The sequence below is a fragment of the Lutjanus erythropterus genome, chromosome 6 (genome assembly GCF_056507025.1).
Source record: "Lutjanus erythropterus isolate fLutEry1 chromosome 6, fLutEry1.hap2, whole genome shotgun sequence".
Taxonomy (NCBI): domain Eukaryota; kingdom Metazoa; phylum Chordata; class Actinopteri; order Lutjaniformes; family Lutjanidae; genus Lutjanus; species Lutjanus erythropterus.
In genome coordinates this window covers 21,047,809-21,068,895 of record NC_139322.1, presented here as the reverse complement: position 1 = coordinate 21,068,895, position 21,087 = coordinate 21,047,809, and the positions used below count along the sequence as shown (strand labels likewise).

The 21,087-nt window shown below is 39.5% G+C and overlaps 1 protein-coding gene across 1 annotated transcript; it reads left to right on the top strand.

The window, feature by feature from the left end:
- The first annotated feature begins 1,376 nt into the window (after positions 1-1,376).
- Positions 1,377-18,098, top strand: kcna10a (potassium voltage-gated channel, shaker-related subfamily, member 10a). Its single transcript, XM_084721138.1, has 2 exons — positions 1,377-1,648; positions 15,709-18,098. The coding sequence occupies exon 2, from the start codon at positions 15,895-15,897 to the stop codon at positions 17,641-17,643; it is 1,749 nt and encodes a 582-aa protein (XP_084577264.1). The 5' UTR covers positions 1,377-1,648; positions 15,709-15,894; the 3' UTR covers positions 17,644-18,098.
- The last annotated feature ends 2,989 nt before the right edge of the window (positions 18,099-21,087 follow it).

The following is a 21,087-nucleotide window of genomic DNA, read 5'->3' as shown; positions in this document are numbered from 1 at the left end:
TCATGTATTTAACATTGTAACAAATGTATCAATCTGGTGCACTTTAAGAGGAAAGTAGGCTAGATCTGTGAAAAACTCATGTTTTTTAGCTGTCAAAATCAACATTACAAATTGACCCCAGCAATTTAAGCCCACAGGAAATGATGATAACTAAACAATGGGACGGGTTAAATTATTGCCTTGTGTTTTTTTTTTTTTTTCACATGCAAAATTACATCGAGAGCAACAGACAAAGATGGTCACTCCTACTGAGTTCAGACAATAACATTCATGCTATTTCATCTCGTACATTTTGTCGTGGTGTGTGACAGAACTTCCCCTTTGATGTCTGGACTTACATCAGACTGATCAGGGGCCCCCTGGTGGCTTCAGGGGCCCTAACCAAATAGACTGAATATAGCAAGAAACAGCCATGGTCTTGGCAAGTATTATATGTAAAACTGCATGAAATCTGATATGTTGCCTCAAATGATGTCACTTGAGTCAGTGTTGGTTGGGTCTGAAGACTTCAAGTTTGAGACCTCCTGCTTGAGGCCACTGGTTCAAGGCTACATTGGCAGGCACCAGCATAACACATCTGAATCTCTGATGAAATGGTCTGCAGTCCTGTTGCATTGTGGGTAATGTAGGTGCCAGGTTTTGACAAGGAAGAATGTATGGTTCTTCAGCATTTTGATATTTTATTTAGAATTGTCCAGCCCTGTCCATCCAGCAATGTCCTGAGAGTGAAATTCTAAATCAGTGGAGAACTTTTAGGTTCAAATTTCCTGTCCTATATTACCATCCCTCATTCTCAGCTCAGCAAGAAAACTGTCCACAGAAGCACAAAGAGGGAATTTCACACCACAAAGACTGTAATTTGGAAGATAACCACTGGATATGTCTGAAGCCTCGTATTAACTTAAAGTGTAGTTTAAAATCCATTTTTGCAGAGAATAAGGACTCTAGAGTTTGCCCGCCCATTTCTCACACTGGAGTCACTTTAGGATACAATCCCCTTACAGCCAGTGTGGACAGAAGGAACAATTACAGTGTCCAAAAATGCATTTTCTGTACATATGAGCATGTCAGTATCATTACAAGATAAGACTTGTGAGTCTATAATTTGACATTTTCTTGTGTCAAAAAACAGAACGCTTGTTGTTTCAGCATTGTGATTAGAAATGAGAAGAGAAAGTTATCATGACTGATGGTGGTCAAGAGAGCATAAGGCAGCCTGGCAGAGGTTAGGAAACAACCCTATTTTAATCTCCTTAGTCTCCTCTCTCTTTCACTCTCTCTCTCTCAATCACTCCCTCCCTCTCTCTCTCTCTCTCTCTCTCCCTCTCTCTCTCTCCTCCCCTCGAGATAACGCCACACACAGCTTTGGTTGGAGGACGAAGAAAAACAGGGATTTTGCAAGCGGGGAATTGGCCAAATTAAACGTAATCATGGTGTTGTTATATCACTGTCACATCTGGCCCCAGGGTGATTGGCGGGGGCACCTCCGCCGTGCCTGCTGTGTGTGCGGTCAGCCCGGGGGTGACAGGACGCGCGGTGCGGTCAGTGGATCCAGTGCGCACTAACCACCATGCCTCCGGCCCGGCCCGGAGCTCCAAACTTTCACCAACAACGCCCGGAACTTTGTCGGACCGTGACGGCACTGAAGGTAGGCCGCTTTGCTCTCCTCCAACAGCCTGTTGCAGCAGGATGTACAGGTTCCTGTTTTTTGTTTGTTTGTTTGTTTGTCTTTTTTTAATTCAGCCAGTTGTTGCACAGTCGCGCTGCATGAGCTCCTGTTCCTGTTTGTCCCTGGAACAACAGAGAAATCACAGCTTACTTCTTTCACTCAGCTCTTTTAACTGACTTCGTTTTGAGATAAATGAAGAAAAGGGAAAGTTAACATTAATGCAAACGAGATAGAGAATGGGAAGTGGCGTGTGGCATTATTTTTTAGATCAAGACAAATTCTTTAATTAGTCTGAACAAATCTCTGCTTACATATTTCCCCTCTGATTCATGTGTATAAAAAGTAGGAGTTGCTGAAAACATGTACATCGTTGCCTCAATGATGGTTTGTACTGAGAACTCACGTTACAGGACTTTTCATATCATATCCTGTACATTAATTTCCCATTTTTCCATCTTGTTCACAAGGATGTTCAGCATTAGAGTTGCAACGATTATTCGATTATTAATCGACTACTGAATTAATCGCCACCTATTTTGATAATCTATTAATTAGTTTTAGTCATTTTTTTAATATAAAATGTCCCAATTCCCTGATTTCAGCTTCTCGTGTGAATATTTTCTGGTTTCTTTAGTCTTCTATATCCATATTCTAAATATCTTTGTGTTGCAGACAAAAAAATACATTTTAAGATGTCACCTTGGACTTAGGGAAACAGTGATCAACATTTTATGGACAAAATAACTAATTGAATAATCAAGAAAATAATCAACAGATTAATTCATAATGAAAATAGTCATTAGTTGCAGCCCTGTTCAGCACTAACGAAAGCCATCGCTTCCACTTGACTGGAAACAGGCCTGGCTTTATGAGTTGAACCAGCTATACATGTTTAATGAGTTTATCAAACTCTATGTGTTTCATGTAAAATCTTGATCTGCAAAGTGGTTGATACAAGTGTCACAAAAATGCAGTGGAGTAATAAGTAGGGTTGACTGATATGGACAAAATCAAATATCACAATATTTTTTGACCAAATACCTCAATATTGAAATGTATTTATATTGCAACAATATTGTTACGATGACTATTTCTTTCATAAAATATTAACACAATGAGATTTTTGATAAAGTAGAAGAAAAGGCAAAGAACAGAACAGACTGGCAGGTTCAGAACATTACTTTACTGTAATGCAGCCTTTAAAATCAGAAAATGACAACATGTATGCCGTATTGCAATATAATCCAAAATTTAAGATATCTAGTCACATATCACGATATCGATATATTGTTAAATATTCCAACCCTAAGAGGGATGTTCAACTTTGGAATGACAGAAAGCCTCAGGTGGAGAGCTCCACGTTGCTACTTTACTAGGAGATGAGGAGTTCACTGTGCTGCTGCTCCTGGGGATGTCAAAAATACAGACAAACTCAAACTGGAATAATTTGACCACAGTCTGATTTGTGAGTTTATCCAATGACACAGCACTCTCTGAATTAAGATACCTTGAACAGCTTGTTTAAGAATCTTATTTGCTCCTTCATTTCCCCCAGAATCCCTCAAATCTCCTCTAGCTCCCTATCCTCCACCCACTTGTCATGGTATACATACTACATTAGGTGATGCATTCACACCTGTTTAGGTGGCTTTTCTTCTCTATTTTTGCAAGTGATTGTATTTTTTCTTTGAGAAAGTCATTGGAAAGCCTGTTGTTGTATTTAACACCATCCGAGGTTACAACTTGGTATGGTATACAAACATCATGCTATTAATCTTTCCACAATGTCCAAGTGAGAGAGAAAGAGCTTTTCAGGATCAGAAGTGGTATGCTGTGTCATATGGTTATTTAATAAGCAGATGCGGTGATTCACTCAATATGCATGGTGCACTTTGGCATCTGCATATTGCATGTGTGTGTCTGCATGTCATTTCCGGGAAAGTGCGTGCATGTGTGTAGCCTTGGAAGTAATTGTTACAATTTGCTGTTTGCAGCGTGCGTTGCTTGTTTGTACGCCACCTGAGATTAGTGATATGTAATAGAGAGTCGGACCAGATGGCCATATTTTCCTCGTCTGGATCTGGCACAAAAAAGGCTTCTAAAAAAACAACATCATATTCCTGTAAATGAGACGAGCTTAATCCTCACTGTAGAGGAGGAATGCCAGAGTGGCAGGAGGAGTGCGGCCTGCAACGGGAGGGATGAGAGTGCATATCTGTTTTACTGCTTTTGAGGTCAAATGAAATGTTGACCTTTTGGCTGTGCTTTGTGAGCAAATAACCTTCTTCTCGCAGTGGGGAGAGATAATAACACTTGTTTCCTGTTCACTTACCTTTGTTTCAGGAAATATCATATCACTTACAATTACAAATCAACCCCATAAAGGCCCTGAAAACCTATTTTTATGACTCACGGGAACACCAAAGTTAGACCAGTTTTATCTATTTGACATGAGAGATTTTTGTTTCTTTGTGCTCCTCTCACTGGACTGGGCTAAGTTGGACAATACTTATGTCATGTACATCCATGCACCAATCATGGTTTAGCAACATTTGAATCAGTATCTCATAACTGACAGTTGTGTGGTCATTGTCAGTCAAATTTGATCAAACCACACCAACACAGTCCTGATGAAGCAGAATAGCTGTTTTGGGGAGTTACAGTATATATTACATATACTGGTGTTACATATTGTTCTTTTAAACTCAATTGATATTAACTACAAAAAAATCATATAGATTGTTGTTTATTGAGTCATGAATATTTAATAGTATAGAAAAGAGGACTATTTTTTTTTTTCATAAATTTGATCGATTCTTTATAATGAAAAAAAGTGTTGTAGCATGTGCTGTTTATGTAAAATTATACTGTGACAACACCTCTGGCAAGGTTTCTGCACGTGTGGTGGGTGTGAAACAGTTTCACACTGACAGACAGACCCAAGCTGGCACAATAAACTTTTTGTCAACCTCTGTGCCATTAACTGAAGATGTCCTGCCAAAGCAACAGGAGTTGACTTGGCTGACATGACATGTTCTGTTTTGTTTGTACCCCAACAGACCAACCAAAAGTGTTCATTGTTCGTCCATATTTAGAAGCAACAAGAAGTGATAGCTCTGCATTGCAGTTCATTTATATGTACTAAATGGTCTCAGACATAAGATGTATTTTAGAATGTAATCTGTCCACTTCTTAGATTAGATGTTAGATGTTTACCTTAATCAGTTTAGTGCTGATTGAGAGGCAGGTACTGTAGATCTGAAATGCAAGCCTCAGTCCAGGTGGGTTGGGGATTTTTTTGCAATGCAAGTGAGTGGCACATAGACCAGAACAAAGTAGCTGTAAATCTTCTTAATCTGTTGATTTATTTCGCTAAATCAGTTTTGATGAGCCCATGTAATTGCTTTCAGTTTTGTCAGTGTCTAAAGTACATCTACCATGTGCTGTTTTTAGATGCTCTACAGGAAGTTTTTGATTTATTAGGGAGTGATTTTGGCTGTAGTTTGCTTGTGCTGTTTGTGTGCTGTTTGTGTGGTAGTGGTGGTGTGTGTGTGTGTGTCTCTGTGTATGTGTGTGTGTGTGCATCTTGTCAAAAGGCCAAGGGAGGATTTTGGTCCCAGCTGCCGTGCACTGGGACTTGGCCTGGAGCCTACAGACACACCCATGTCAGCATCAGCAGCTTACATCTTATGAATGCCTCGCAGATCCTGCACGTAGACTACAAATCTGCTCCAGACAGACATATGGAGCAGTGATGGGTAACATTGGCAAAAACAATATTTAGATATTTTCAAGATATTGCCAAGATATTTCATTTAAACTATATTCATTTTAGCATGTGCATCTCAATCAAAATGAAATCATTCTGATGTTCAGCATCCTTCAGTGACTCTGGGCTGTGATAATGATCAAGCTCCAGTTTCCACAGGAAGACACTCAACTCCAGACATCCAACTTCCATCTTTTGGTGTTCACATCACACTCAGATTTATACTCACAACTGTCCCCCATCAATAACATTTGGAAATAAAATCAGACTGACGTAAAAGGCCTATGAATGGTTAACAAAATAACTACTGTGACTGCAATTATACAATTTAACCCTGCAACATTTCAAAATGATACAGTAAAATTATTCCTATATACTTTATTCCAAAAGTATATGATATACCACTATAATTTATAGTTTAAAAACATAAATGAGTGAAGTAAATAATCAAGGTAAAACAAGATGTACTAAGCACAGTAATTATCCATCCATCCATCCATCCATCCATCCATCCATCCATCCATCCATCCGTCCGTCCGTCCACTTTCCTCCACTTTTTTGGTGTTGGGTTACAGTGGCAGCAAGCTAAGCAAGGTTGCCCGGACAAACCTCTTCCTAGAGCTTTCCATCTCCTCCTTAGGGATCCTGAGGTGTTTCCAGGTCAAATAAGTTACATAATCCCTCCAGCATTTTCTGCGTCTACCTTGGGGCTCCTACCAATTGGATGTGTTCAGAAAAGCTCCAAGGGGAAGCGCTCAGGAGGTTGCCTGAACCACCTTAGCTTGCTTTCAACACAACACAACACAGCAGTTGCTCTACTCTGAGCTCCTTCCAGATGTATGACTTCCCCACCATATCTAAATATAAGGGTGAGCCCAGCAACAATACAGAGAAAACTTCATTTTGTCTGCTTGTGTCTGTTATCTAATTTTTTTTCAGTCACTACCCAAAGCTCATGACAACAGGTGCAGACTGGAACATGCGTTCATCCAATAAAACAACTGGCAAATCGAATGCTTTGCCTTCAGGCTCAGCATTCTCTTCACCACAGCAGTCTGGTACAATGTCCGCAATTATTGCAACACGGTTACAATCTGTTTGTCCATATTACGCTCCATTTAGCCATAGCTTGTCAACTAGACATCAGGATACTTAAACTCTTAACTTGGGGCAGTAACCACCAAAACCATAGCCTCAGACTTGTGGGTGCTTACTCTCATCCAAACTGCTTCACATTTTGCTGCAAACTGCCTCAGTGAATCCTGAAGATCACAATCTGATGAAACCAGCAGAACCATAAAAAGCAGAGAGGCCTTAAACTGGCCAATCTCCTGTCCCCAGGGGGAAACTATTGTAGGCCTTCTCCAAGTCCACAAAATACATGGAGACAGGATGAGAAAATTCCCATGATCCCTCCAGCAAAGGGTAAAGAAGCTGGTCCACTGTTCCACAGCCAGGACAGAATCCACACTGCTCCTCCTGGATCTGAGGTTCAACCTCAGCGTGACACTGAAGAGGTGTGTCAACCAGGACAACCTGACAATGTCCAGAGCCTTCAGCATCTCAGGATGAATTTCATCTACACATGGCCCTGCTGTCCCTTCCTGAGTCATCAAGCGGTTTGCCAGAACTTCCTTGCCTTCCTTTCCAACTAAAAGTCCTTCTCCATAGCCTTGTCAAACTTCTGCCACACCTGGGTTTCTTCTTCAGCAACCACCAAAACCACTGCCCTTCTGGCCCTCTAGTACCTGCCTGCTGCTTTAGGAGACCCCTGAACCTATCAACCCCAAAAGGCCTCCTTCTTCAGCTTTATGGCATCCTTCAATTATGACATCCACCATCAGATTCTTAGGTGTCCATCACAGCAGGCTCTGATGACTTCTTGACCAGAACTCCAAGCAGCAGCCACCTTAATGGAGACTTTGAACACGGCCTCCATCTTCCCAACCTCCCCTGGGACGCACAAGAAATTCTTCCGGAGGTCCCCACTTTTGTCTGCCACATAAACAAGTACATGCTCACTCTACAGAACAAACATATAGTATAATGTGACCTCACATAACCACCACACACTGAGGATCATTGAGGGTCCATTTTACATCTATTTTTAGCTCCATTAATGAGAGCAGCATTTGGCTCCAGTTATATGAACTGCATTACCAAATGGACATTTGTAATTCATATTTCAGTAAGTGATTTAAAAGCTCAAGAGGGAGGATAAGGTGATGATATTCTAAAAATCTGTTATTTGGATAATAGATGTTTGATAATTAAAAATATACTCTCAATTGCCATCTGCACTACTGTCTGAAAATGTTTAGAATACTTATTTATATATTTTTTTTTTTTGCAGTTTGTGCATATTTTGTCTATCTGCATGCCATGTAAACATTTGAATTATAACATATGTCTGTGCTTTTTTATTAAATTTATTATCAGATTTATTATCTTTACCTAAACAGGTGAAAATAATAAATTTGAAATTTGAAATGATTCATGGTGTTAAAGGAGAAGACTTTTGTCTCCAGTGAACTATATTTATGTGCATTTCTGCATTAGTGATGGTCAATGGAAACATCTAGTATGACTGCAGGAAGTGATGTGACATTCATGTAGTTCAGTACAAAGTAAAAGAGTGGAGGTTTATTATTTATTATTATTTTTCATTTTTATATATTTTTACACATTATTTTATATTTATTATTGCAATTGCAATAATTATGTTCATTATTGTTTAATCTAATTTATTGTTTATTGTTTTCATGATGAATTATTTTGTCTGTTAAAACAGACAAAATTGCAAAGAGAGCACTTGATGTCCCACTGCCCAAGGTGAATCAACTTTTATTTGAGTTTACTACAATATACAACAAAGCAAAGAATCAGTTCATCACATTTTAGAAGCTGGTACTTGGGAATGTTGTCCATTTTTGCTTGAAAAATGACTAAAATAATGAATCTATCATTAAAAGAGCTGCCCATTCATTATCTGTTGATCAACCAATCCACTAATCAATTCATGACCTCAGTCTTACCCTAATGTTTGCCCACTGATTTTAGTTTCTAAACCTCAACTTTATCTATACTTCAGCTTCCATGTCAGAATTTTAAAGACTTACAAGTTGAAAGATGTTGACAGTGGCCGTTTAACCAGTTCAATCTCTGCGTTCTGTGTGACACATAAAAAAATGTGACTCAAGCAGCATTATCTTTTCCCAAAGTGTGTGTATCTGTTTGTGGGTGGGTGGGCGTGTGTTACTTTCTGTGTTTGTGTGCCTATCTGTGATGGCTCGCTCGTATCTGTGTTGATCTGACAGAAGAGATCCCCCGGCTTATAGCACTGAGCTGCCCAGCCTGTATTAATCTGCTTAATAGGGTCAAAAGTCTGGTCCAAAAATACCAGCTCTACCAACCAATGCCCTCACACAGCAGGAAACCTCACACCAACATCACAGGAGCATAACAAAGGATCCATCACACACAGCCAGCCATATTGCCTTTACTGTAAATTTAAGGGAGAATGCAGCCCGTTAGGTCTTAACACAGAATGAAAAGTTAATCGTAATGCCTACACACTTGTGGGAGCGCACTTAACAGATACACCAACTGTGCTCAGCTGCAAACATCTGGCATACTGCAGATTTATTCTCATGATAATGAATATTATTCAGTAAAGTATGTTGAAATTTGGACTTCGGTTTTTGATGAGGAAAGTGAATCTCTAAGGAGATCGTTGAGGGTTAGTTTGATTTTTAAGGAGCAGCATTAAAACAGCTGCAGCAGAGGTAGCCTTAAGCAGATTTATATCATACAGTATTACAGTATATAGTTTATACATTATAGTTTTGCATACTGTAGTATTTTATACAGTATGGTACCATATAACCTTATTGCAGTGCTCTATGATTAGAAATCAGAAAGGATGAATATAAGTGATTACAAAAATCAAAGAACTAAACCTAGAGGATTAAGAGGCAGATTTACAGTTTCCAGGTGACTGATGTGAATCACGTTCATGTATAACAAAAGCATGTCATGATGCCAGAAATTTAGAAGTCGTTACAAATACCAGTGAATTTCCACAATTCTCAATACACAATTCAACACCACGATACAAAAACAAAAACTATAATAAAATTGAAACATTTTATTTTTCACTGTCAGGGGAGCATGTTGTCATGTCTGGAAATTAATTTTCATTTGAGGGCAGACTACAGCACTTGTAGACACATCTGGTGTCCCGGTCAGATCCAGAATCCCTAAGTACTGTCACATTTTTCTGAATTTTGGCATTGATTTGGTACCTAAGTAACAGTTCTCGTGACATCTACAGTCCACTTAGATTAAAATGTTGGATAGACACAAGGATCAGCTGCACGTAAACGATCACTTGAAACTTTAATGGAACATCTGAAGCCTCGGGCCTGAGTGGAATTACTGAGGACACACAGACAGACAAAAACACACTTAAAACCATAAAAACATTCTTGCTAATGCCAGAGTTAGACATTTGGGAGACACAGTGGCTGTAATTATTGTATTTGTGCGTGTGTGTGTGTGTGTGTGTGTGTGTGTGTGTGTGTGTGTGTGTGTGTGTGTTTTATTCACACTATGCTACTATACTAAATGAGGCAATAAATTACTTTAACTTTCCTGTAATTTTGTCTAAATTAGTTGACACTGTGGAAATCAGCATGTTCAAGACCTATGTTGAGGCAGTGACAGTGCCGTTAACGTGATTTATATAGCAATTATCTAATTATTAATCAAAGCAGAAGAGGTTAATTGTTAGCAAATATTATACAGTGTTTTAATTCATAGGGTAAATATTGGACATATACATGCATTTCTGGCCAACCAGCGAGCAAAGGATTGGCTTGTAGTTAAGCTAGATCTGCCTGAACATCTGTTCATGTTTACACACATGTGGTAAAGTCACAGCGGTTAGCTCACTAAAATGTACAGTAGCTCAGCACAGCATGCAATACCATATTTCTGATGCAGATTTCCATATTGCCCCACACACATTTTTTTTTTTTTGTACCAAATGTGTGTGGTGATTGCCTGTATTTGTCTGCATTAAAGGGTGACACACAGCAAGAGTTGTTATCTCATGGGTTTCTCCCCTGTGTATTAATAGCATGGCAAGAATAGTTGGCCACCCATGGGTTGGCATGGGCCCCATATGACACCTCTGTTTTATGCTGTCTTAACACGAGTCAAGGTCACACTGTGTCCTCACTGCTACAGAGCACAGCTGCTAGAGTATTTTTCACGTATACATGAATGTATTACGGTACATGATATACTGTATACAGTCATACACACATATTTTAAATATCTCTTATTTAATCATGTTTTATCCCCCTATCTTAAATTCCAGGGTGTCAACAAAAATACATTTGATTTGATTGTTGTTAAATGTTAATATGCATATGGATGCATATGGATTTTTGTACACATTTAAAAGAGATATGTCAGAAATTTAGAAAGGATTTAATGGAACTGAAAAGAGTGTTGTTGTTCAGGATTCCTGATTTAATGGGTCTCGAATCCAGTCATTGTCCTTGATGTCAGCCACATGTGGAAAACAGCACTCAAACCTCTCTTTTAATGTCTGTTCAACAAATACAGGACACTTCCTGGCTGCCTGTGGCACAGCAATTCATATTAAAACAACTGTATTTTTTAAAACAAGAGTATTTTTGCCAATATATATCCTGTAATTAATATAAACAAATGTACAGTATGCATGAGTCATGGAATCCAGAAAAAGTTAATCGTATTCATTCTCTCAATGCGCAGATTAACTGCATAACAAGTTTACATTGATTAGGTTGTTTTATGTGGGGTTTTTTTCCTTTTGTTTGCTTGAGCATTTGCAGATATGTGAAACCTGCTTCCGAACAGGGACCAAGTATGTGCACATCAGGTGCAAGACAAAAAAAAATCACTGCGGGGCACAAAAGAGAAAGGTCTGCACACTGTAGGGCTCCAAATAAATAGTTCAGTTCTCTTAAAATATTTATTTGGACAATGTGCATAGCTTTCTCCTTCAAGTCATTCATCCATTAGACTTATTGAAGGTCTGCAGTCAAAACAATTTTAATAGAGAATCACAATATAATATTATGAATTTAAGTGTGACAAGAAGAACACCAAGAAAGTCCTTTGGAAAGAATAAAAAAATGTTAAGTTTAACTGTGATATTCATTTAGTGGTGGAGTTTAGCACTGTGTTTCCAGAGAGCATTCATAACTAATAATTTTCACATGGATTGGAGAGATTTCATGACAGGTGCTCATAATGATACTACTGAGGCTGAAAAGCATAAAAATTTATATCCTCGCGTGGGTACTTTTAATTCATAAGTCACAAGCGAAACTGAAGGGCATAAAACAAGATTTAATAAATCTCACAATTACACAAATATTAGTGGAAATAAAACAGGAGAGGTTGATTTAACAGTGATGACAAGACTAGTTGTTCACACATGCTTGAGGAATTATGGGAGCACAGCAGCAGCTTCCTCACATGCCTGTGTGTACAAATGTGTTGTACAGCGTGAGGACAGGGAGGTATGGTCAAGTGTGTCTGAGTGTCGGTCATCTATGACAAAAAATACTTGGGAGCCAAATTAAGAGATTAAATATCTCCTTTTATTCCTGCTCTAGTGATGGAAGATATTAGACTGTCATCAATTATACATGTTCTCAAGGCGTAGAGCTCAGAAGGAGCTTATAGTTAAAGAGTTGGAGGAGGTGATAATATGGGAGCTCTGCTGAGTTGAAAGTGAAAGATGGAAAGCTCTGTGGAGTGAAGAAGGGAGCTTTGGCTCCTGTGCTCATGTCAGTCTCATGTCAGTCTCTCATCATTCGTTCCCCATCGTGTTTAACATGTTGGTCGAGTTGTTAAAGATCAATTATTGATTGTGATACTGTAAATAAGACAGATATGGATACGGCCTGATGTAGACTGAGTGAGTCAGGCATAGGGAGATCTGAGGATCTAATCGCACCGTTCCAGTCTAGAGGGCTTTGAGCACATCACCCAGATCACCGAGAGATGGCTTTTATGGCACACATGGCCGCACAAACACACACTCAGACATACACAGACACACACACACACTTGCATACAAAAACCATAAATGAAGCGATATTTAATGACAGATTTTTTTTCGTGCTGCTTTTCTTTGTTTATGCGTGGCCAGTGTGCATGCTTGTTTCTATGTGTGTGTGTGTACGTGTGCACATGTGCGCATGTGGCCTTTGGTCCAGCTCTAGTTTCTACTCCAGCATAAGGTTACCCAATGTAGTCTGTGATAGATGAGTCATTCTGATGCCCATTGAGGAGGAAGCAGAAAGCTACAGCAGTGGCAGAACTTGTAGGAAACCTTTTGTTTCTCTCCTGTTTTGGCTTGCTGCTGCATATTATACACACATGGTCGGTAAACTTCTTGCTAAGGCAGGTAAGGTGTGTGTTGACTGAGTGTTACTCTGTCTATGAGCTTGTCTGAAGGTCCTGAGCAGATTTTGCATTGCAGCTCATGAAATTCGATTTGTAACCCAGAGACCAGGTTTCACGTCTTGAGTCAGATGGAGCTTTGTTTTCAGAGAAAGCAGAATCTTACCCTAAAACACAGACTTTCAGTCTCAATCTTTTTTTTTCACTTCTGTGGTTTAAGTTCAATAGCTGAATCAGTGCAACCACCTTGTTCTGTTTTGGAAAGCATTTATCTTCTTGGAGTGTCAGATCTGTCATATGTCTCCCCATTACTTTAAGAGACAGGCATTTAAGAGTTGGCAGTTCTTTCTGTTACATTAAGGAAAATGAAATATTGATGGCATACTGAATTATTGGAAAACCATTAGGAATTGGTCAAGCAGACCAATTTCATTGGCTAATTTCCAGGTATTGATCTAAGTCCGAGTGCCTTGTCAGTTTATTCTTGTCTGCAGCTGCTATTTTAGGATCAAGAGAAAGTTCTGGTTGGTCAAAGTGTCGAATGACGTCATCCTGACTGTGGGGTTCAAAGGGATGGTTTGGAATTTTTTAAAGTGGGGTTATATGAGGTAGTTATCTATAGTCGGTGTATAACCTACAACAGATGGCAGTTGGCACACACCCAATTTGGAGTAACAATGGGAGAATATTTTATGAAACTGGACCTGGAAGTTATTTTGTTCACATTCGTGACTCTATGCTGAAGGATCTCTGTGTTTCAAATTTTTTGAGAAACACTGAAAAACAAGGATGAAGTGATTAGATATTGTTGGCCAAAGGTCAAAGTCACTGTGACCTCAAAAAATATGATTTTACTCAAAAAATTATACTATGACAACATTTCACACAACATCTAATGGGATACTAACAGTAATGGAAAGCAAATAACTACATGTAAGTAGTTACATGTAATTGAATTACAAAATGAATGTAAATTTATTACTGAGAAAAAATGTGTTATTGATTATGGTTACTAATCAAAATGTTGATGATTAGCATGAGCAAAATGAGTCTGGTTGAGTGAGAGATATTGGCTTACTACAATGATGGTAGTGTTGAAAATATTTTAAACATAATGTACACTATTGATATTTTTTTTAGGACGAGCTTTTTAAGTGGCTGAAATAAGTTTTGTTGCTGACCCTGTCCATTGCAACACATTGCTTAGTTTCCTACACTGATACTCCTGCTGCTTCTCAAAACTGGGGGCATGCCGACTGACATCTACTGTATAATACACTGTGTGATACACTGACTATGGATAAATACCTCACATAACCCCACTTCAAATAATGTGAACTATCCCTTTAAGATCAGTCAAGAAAAGGGTTTGATTTGATTAATCTCTTTACTTTTTATATTGCTTTCGTCAAGTATTTTTAGTTCCCTCCAAATGATTCTGTTTCCAACTTCTTCTCACTGGACATCTTACCAGTTATGAAACAACCTTATTCCTTCATGCCCAATCTATCACAGTTTTTATTTATTTTAGCCCTCATCTTCATCTGTTTCCTCTGCTCTTGATAAACATCCCCTCTTTCCTTGTCATGGCTGCTCTCTCATCATCCTGTCTATCCATCCACCCACCCATCAACTCCCATTCTCTCTCTCTCATTGTCACTTTCCTTCTTTTTGCGTTCTGTCCTCATCCCACCACCCAGTCCTTCCACCCACATCCGTCTTCCCAACAATTTTCATGTCATCCTCCTTATTCAGTCAGCTGGCCCATCTCTCCCTCTCTCCCAGCTGGATTGGTATCACTGGCACTGGTTTTAGGTGGTGACTCATCTCTAGAGTCTTTAATTAAACATCTGCAGGCATCAGCACTTGGCCATACACATACACACGTATGTAGAACACTGTGCACAAACACACACACAAACACACATGCAGATAAATGCATTCACACTAATGTGTGCACACCTCAGAGAGCAGTGTATTCTTCATGCTGATGAAAAGTCACACAAGCTCGGGTAAATTTGAGTGCAGAAACAGATGGCACAATTGGAGCAGAGTGGATTTCTAGAAGAAATTATTATGTGGTACCACACAGTTTAATGTGAGCCCTGGTGTCTGGATGAAGCTCAACGATCTGTGCTATCACTGTGCAGTCATTTAATTATGCACTAATGAATGCACAGCCCCAGCTAGTCTGCGCTATCCTCTGCTTTTACCTGCATTGGTGTCATTACAGGGTGTCAAGGCATGACCAATGTGAGAAAGAGAAATAATTTGTGTGCACATGTATGCCAGTGTGAATATGTTAGAACTAGTTAATAAGAGATATTGTATATTTACAGTAAAGTGGGACTTGAAAATGCGATGATGAGATATTTTAACACATAATAAATAAGCACTCCATTAGCCACACTTATATCCATATACTTTTGTTTGTTTTCCTTTTTCACCGTTACGTGACTCATCACAGTGCCTCCACAATGACAGACTAGAAAGATGTAGCGAGGAGTTTTCTACTATGTCTTTCTTTCAAAAAGAGTAAAATCTTCTCCTGGTACTGCTCTTCTTTATATCTTCTAGCTGCCTCGCCCTCTTCCTACTCTTTCTTCCCTCATTTCTGCATCTCCATCTCTCAGTCGTCACTGCCTGTTTCCAGAGAGATGGGCATCTAAGAAACAAACAGTCATGATCAAACATGCTTTTTCCAACTGAATATCCTCATCACCTGGTGACAGCTAACAGAAAATAAACCCTAAACTATTGTCAGAAACACGCTGACTCTCTTTCTCTGGCTCTCACTCTACAGGTGTCGGAAGGAATAAAGAATAGAAGAGGCTTTCACTTTGTCCTTTCGCTGTAAGTGCTGCTGAAAAGCGGCTGCCCTGGTGCTCTGCTGCTGATTCAGGTGACTGAACCCCCCATCTGTCTATCTGTGTCCGTGTGATTATCTTATCCTGGGGTCCCAAGGCTTTGCACTGGCTGAACTGCAGCCATGGAGGTGGCCCTGGTAGACTTTGAGAGCCTGGATGAGCTCAACGGCAGCCTGGAGGATGAGGTGGACACCTACGCTGATGAAACCACAGCTCTGACGGTGGACATGCCTCCAGAGCACAGCAGCCCAAGCAGCAACTATCTTCTGCGAGCCGCTCCGTTGTCCTCCACGCCTTCCCACCATAGTTATGTCCCCTCCTGCATGTGGGAATCCACTTCATCTTCACCTACTCCACATACACAGACACTAGGTGTACCCCAGTCCCCAACTATGCCAACTCCGAGTAGACAGGGGCGCAGTAGCTGTGCCAGTATGATTTCCAACTGGAAATTGCTTCTAAGCAGTGAGGGCACTAAGGAGAGTGAGACGATCTTCAGTCGGCTTGCTAAGGAGTGCTGCGAGGATTTATTTGTAGATAAACGAGGGCTGGATGATGGAGACCAGAAAGTCATCATCAACATTGCCGGTCTTCGTTTTGAGACACAGCTCAAAACTTTGGACCAGTTTCCTGATACACTGCTAGGAGATCCTTTGAAGAGGATGGACTACTTTGATCCGATGAGGAACGAGTACTTCTTTGATCGGAACCGACCCAGCTTTGACGGGATCTTGTATTACTACCAGTCGGGGGGTAAGATCAGACGTCCTGCTAACGTTCCACTGGATGTGTTTGCAGATGAAATTCTGTTCTATGAACTTGGAAGTGAGGCCATGGAGCAGTTCAGAGAAGATGAAGGATTCATAAAGGACGTTGAGATCCCTCTACCTGACAACGATGTGTACCGGCAATTCTGGTTGCTGTTTGAGTACCCAGAGAGCTCAAATGCAGCCCGAGGTGTAGCACTGGTGTCTGTTTTTGTTATTGTCATATCCATCATTATTTTCTGCATGGAAACGCTGCCAGAATTCAGAGATGACACTGACCCAGTTGTGCCCACAGCGGTACAGCCTTTCAACTCATCTGGAGTTTACACCTCTATGACTCCATCTGTAAAGCCCACAACTTTCTCCGATCCCTTCTTCATTGTTGAGACTGCTTGCATTGCCTGGTTCTTCTTTGAACTGTGTGTGAGGTTTTTAGTGTGTCCTAGCAAAAAGGAATTTTTCCACAACCTCATGAACATGATTGACATTATATCCATTATCCCTTATTTTGTTACTGTAGTTACAGAAATGGTCACAACGCCACAGGAGAGCTCAGGACAGAACATGTCTTTGGCCATTCTGCGCATCATCCGTCTGGTCAGGGTGTTTCGCATTTTCAAACTCTCTCGTCACTCTAAGGGACTCCAGATCCTGGGACAGACTCTGAAGGCCAGCATGCGTGAGCTTGGCTTGCTCATCTTCTTCCTCTTCATCGGAGTCATCCTCTTCTCCAGTGCTATTTACTTTGCTGAGGTAGACGAGCCAAACACACAGTTTGTTAGCATACCCGATGGCTTCTGGTGGGCTGTGGTTACCATGACCACTGTAGGCTATGGGGACATGTGTCCCATCACCATGGGGGGTAAAATGGTGGGCACTTTGTGTGCCATCGCAGGTGTGCTGACCATTGCTTTGCCTGTCCCTGTCATTGTTTCCAACTTCAACTACTTCTATCACAGAGAGACAGAAGCAGAGGACAAGTTGCCCTTGGCAGATGCTGTTGAGCAAGCCATGAATGTTGAGACGGGTACCAAACAGGGTAGCAACACCTCACTCAATAAAGCCAATGGCATCTGGCAGAGTGACAAAAGACAACAACTGTAGGAAGACACATTTAGAAGGAGAGACTTTGCCACAAAGCAGAAAAGACATATTACAGAAGTAGAGAATATGGAGGAAATTAATTATTATGATTTCCTTCAACTGATGGTCTAAAGGGATCAATGAGATAAAATGTTTGTACCAAGTGAAAACTATATTTTGTAAGGATATACAGGATGTGCTGTAATTACCTCTTTTGTGTCTAATATAAAAATGACACTTAAAACAGACAACCAGAAGAATTCATTATGTTCATGTTCAAGATTGTATGTCAACATATTTCAAGTCTACTATGTGTTAGAACTCTTCCTTTAGTTGCACAGAAACGTAATTCAACAGTACATTATTTATGTTTAAAGATTGTTTTTAGAGTTTTGGTCTTATTTCATTGTCTTGGCCATTGATCTTATTGCTTATAATATTTTGCACACCAGTTTCATAAAACATGATTCTTAGACTTAGGTTTAGTGCATACTGTAATAGTCGTGCAGATCCAAATCTGGTTTATGGGCCAATAGAAGGCAGCAATGAAAACACAATGCAAAGTCCACACACTGTAGCTCCCTCAAGAGCAATTTATTGGCACACACACAAGTGGTGTTTCAAGCTGATGCTCTTCATCAGACTTTGTTATATATATACAGGAGCACCATCTTTAAATACATACTCTGGTCATATGATAGTCACAGGATCATACAAATGAAAAATAAAACTCACAGATAGCAACAAGTTACAGTACATACAAATACATATTAAAGAAAACACACATACATCATACACAAGACAACATATAGATGAGATTCTATAAAATGTTCATGTTGATTTATAGGTTATGAAAATGTGAGTAACAGGTCATGTTACTCTGATGGTGTTGCACCCAGTGATACAAATGGACCTTTCCTCATCTTAAAAAAAATGTTACTTGAGTCAACTTTTCCATGGTACCTAATACATGCTGCCGCAGTCCACATAACTGTGCAAAATCATAAGGAATAAGAATGAAAGCCAAATAAGACCAAGCTCGTAAAAAAACAACATAAACTAAAACAAAAAAAGACACATTTTTCCTGTAAATGTCGTGGATGAGTAAATTGTGTATAGTTTCTAGATTATAGCCATGCCGTATTTATTTATTTAAAAATGTATCATGACTCTATTGTATTTATTCATTCTCTTAGAAGAGTAGAGTGGGTGAGAATCTTCCACTATTGTTAGCAGTCTAACATTATCTCCACACTATGTATTATAATGGAGTGCCTTAAATTATGTAACGCTGGGATACTGTTGAATTTGCCATACATAATCTTACAGTAACACCTATGTTATGTTTATATCATGCATATATGCTCAGTATTTTTGATTTAAGCTTGCTTGAAAATGTATAAGTTGTAGCCTCTCTCCATTCTAGCATTTGTTTGTGAAAGCTATTTTCCAACAAAGAAATGCATTCTGACCTGAAATATAATTAACCATATACAGTAAAAAAAACATCTTTTTATGAGGTAGACACTGTCTTTCAGAATGTAGGATTTAATGTCATAACATCATCATTTTTGTCCATTAATCAATATGTTACTGAGGAAGTGAACACCATGTCAGTGACACCATGATGTGAAAATAAATAGAATAAACTGACAAAGTGAAAGGGACAAGAAAGAAGCCAAAGATAAATGCTGAATAAAGGGAATAAAGGGAGCTTGTTACAGGGAACAGGGGACTTTACAGGCCAACATGTCCCATGATCTGTCTTATTTTGGAGATATAAATGTAAATTATACTGTATCAGTGTAATGTGGTACACTTTATGAGTATCCTTTTTATAATATGGTTTCCTACTATAAAAGAAATCTTGCAGAGTAGAATAAATGGCGTGGTAATTTGGATCAGGAACATGATATAACCTAGACTTGTGTAATTTCTGAATCTCTGGTTGAGCATATGATCACAGATGTATGTATATGTATTTGTTTTCTGTGTTTGAGGGCCTCATGGTGATGTTGATGATTATACAGTGTGATCTGAGCTTCTATGATAAGTCAGCCCTTCGTCTGTAAAGTCACTGATGTACAGCGAGTTCAGAGGCACACTGGCCTGAAATGACTATCTCCATCATCAAGACTGCAGCAGGTTTATTACACCAACAAGACCATTACACTGTATTTGTATTTCTTTCAACATTTCAGTATATCATTTACTGTAATGAATGAAATATATTCTGGGATTTTAAATCATGTCTTCTCATGTCTCTGCGGCCTGTTTATAGAAATGTGTGTGTGGGCGTGTGCGTGTGTGGGCTTGTTAAACTATATTCACGGGGTCCAGGTAGGTAGTGGGTGGGTGGGTGGGTAGGTAGCTAGGTAGGCAGGTAGGTAGGTAGGTAGGTTGGTGGGTGGGTAGGTAGGTAGGTAGGTAGGTAGGTAGGTAGGTAGGTAGGTAGATAGATAGATAGATAGATAGATAGATAGATAGATAGATAGATAGATAGTGTTGATAATGGGTTGTCACTAATATAGTAACACAGATGTATGTGCTTGTTTGTTAGACAGAAGAAGAGAGAGAGAATGAGATGGTGTTTGCATTTTCTCCTTATCTCCATCGGTGTTCCCCTTCAGGGAAGATTTTGTCATTACTTTCAGTAACCTGTCTCTGCTTTCACTGTGCCACACACACACACACACGAATAGAGGTCAGATCAACCAGGCTTGTGTGGCACTGCAGCGGCCGAATAACTGGATGTCCTCCAGACAACAACAGGATGCCAGTCTCTGGTTGACATGGAGTAGTCTCATAGCTATCGATGCCAGCTAGTTTCATCTGATACCCTTCTCTCTGGACTCTTCTCAACACCTCGTGTCAGGTCTAGAAAGGCTCCTGTAACCTAAACATATGGATTCAGTAAATACTTTGAGTTTATTAATTGTGGAGGAAATCTGGATGATACTGTAAGATATCATTTCCCCATTTTATTTATGATACAAAACAATATTTTGCAGTTACCAACAGGATCCCAGAATAAACATTTGCTTCCTTCAAATGTGATGCAGTGTGAAAAGTAACAGATGCCTTGTGGTGTAAAAAGTTTGTTGGATGTCTTTACACCAATAATGATGATTTTTTTTTTATGCATATTCATAATTGGAAGCTGGTGGGCATTAGATTGTAGAGTTACAGAGTGTTTGGTAATATACAAAAACTTTTGATTTGCAAGAAATGTCTAATTAGCAATGTAGATGAAGATGTACTCACAGGCAACTTTAGAGCTGAATTTTATTCTGTAACATCACAACTGTTGTGTTATTATGCAGGGTTAGGAACAATGACACAAACAAAGTGTTTCCAGAATTTCAGACTCTCTAATGCAGATGAGTTTTTTTTGACTACTCACCTCGTGTTTTCCAATTGTTGTAGTACAACCAGTTGGATTTCCTCCAGTATTACCTGCTAACA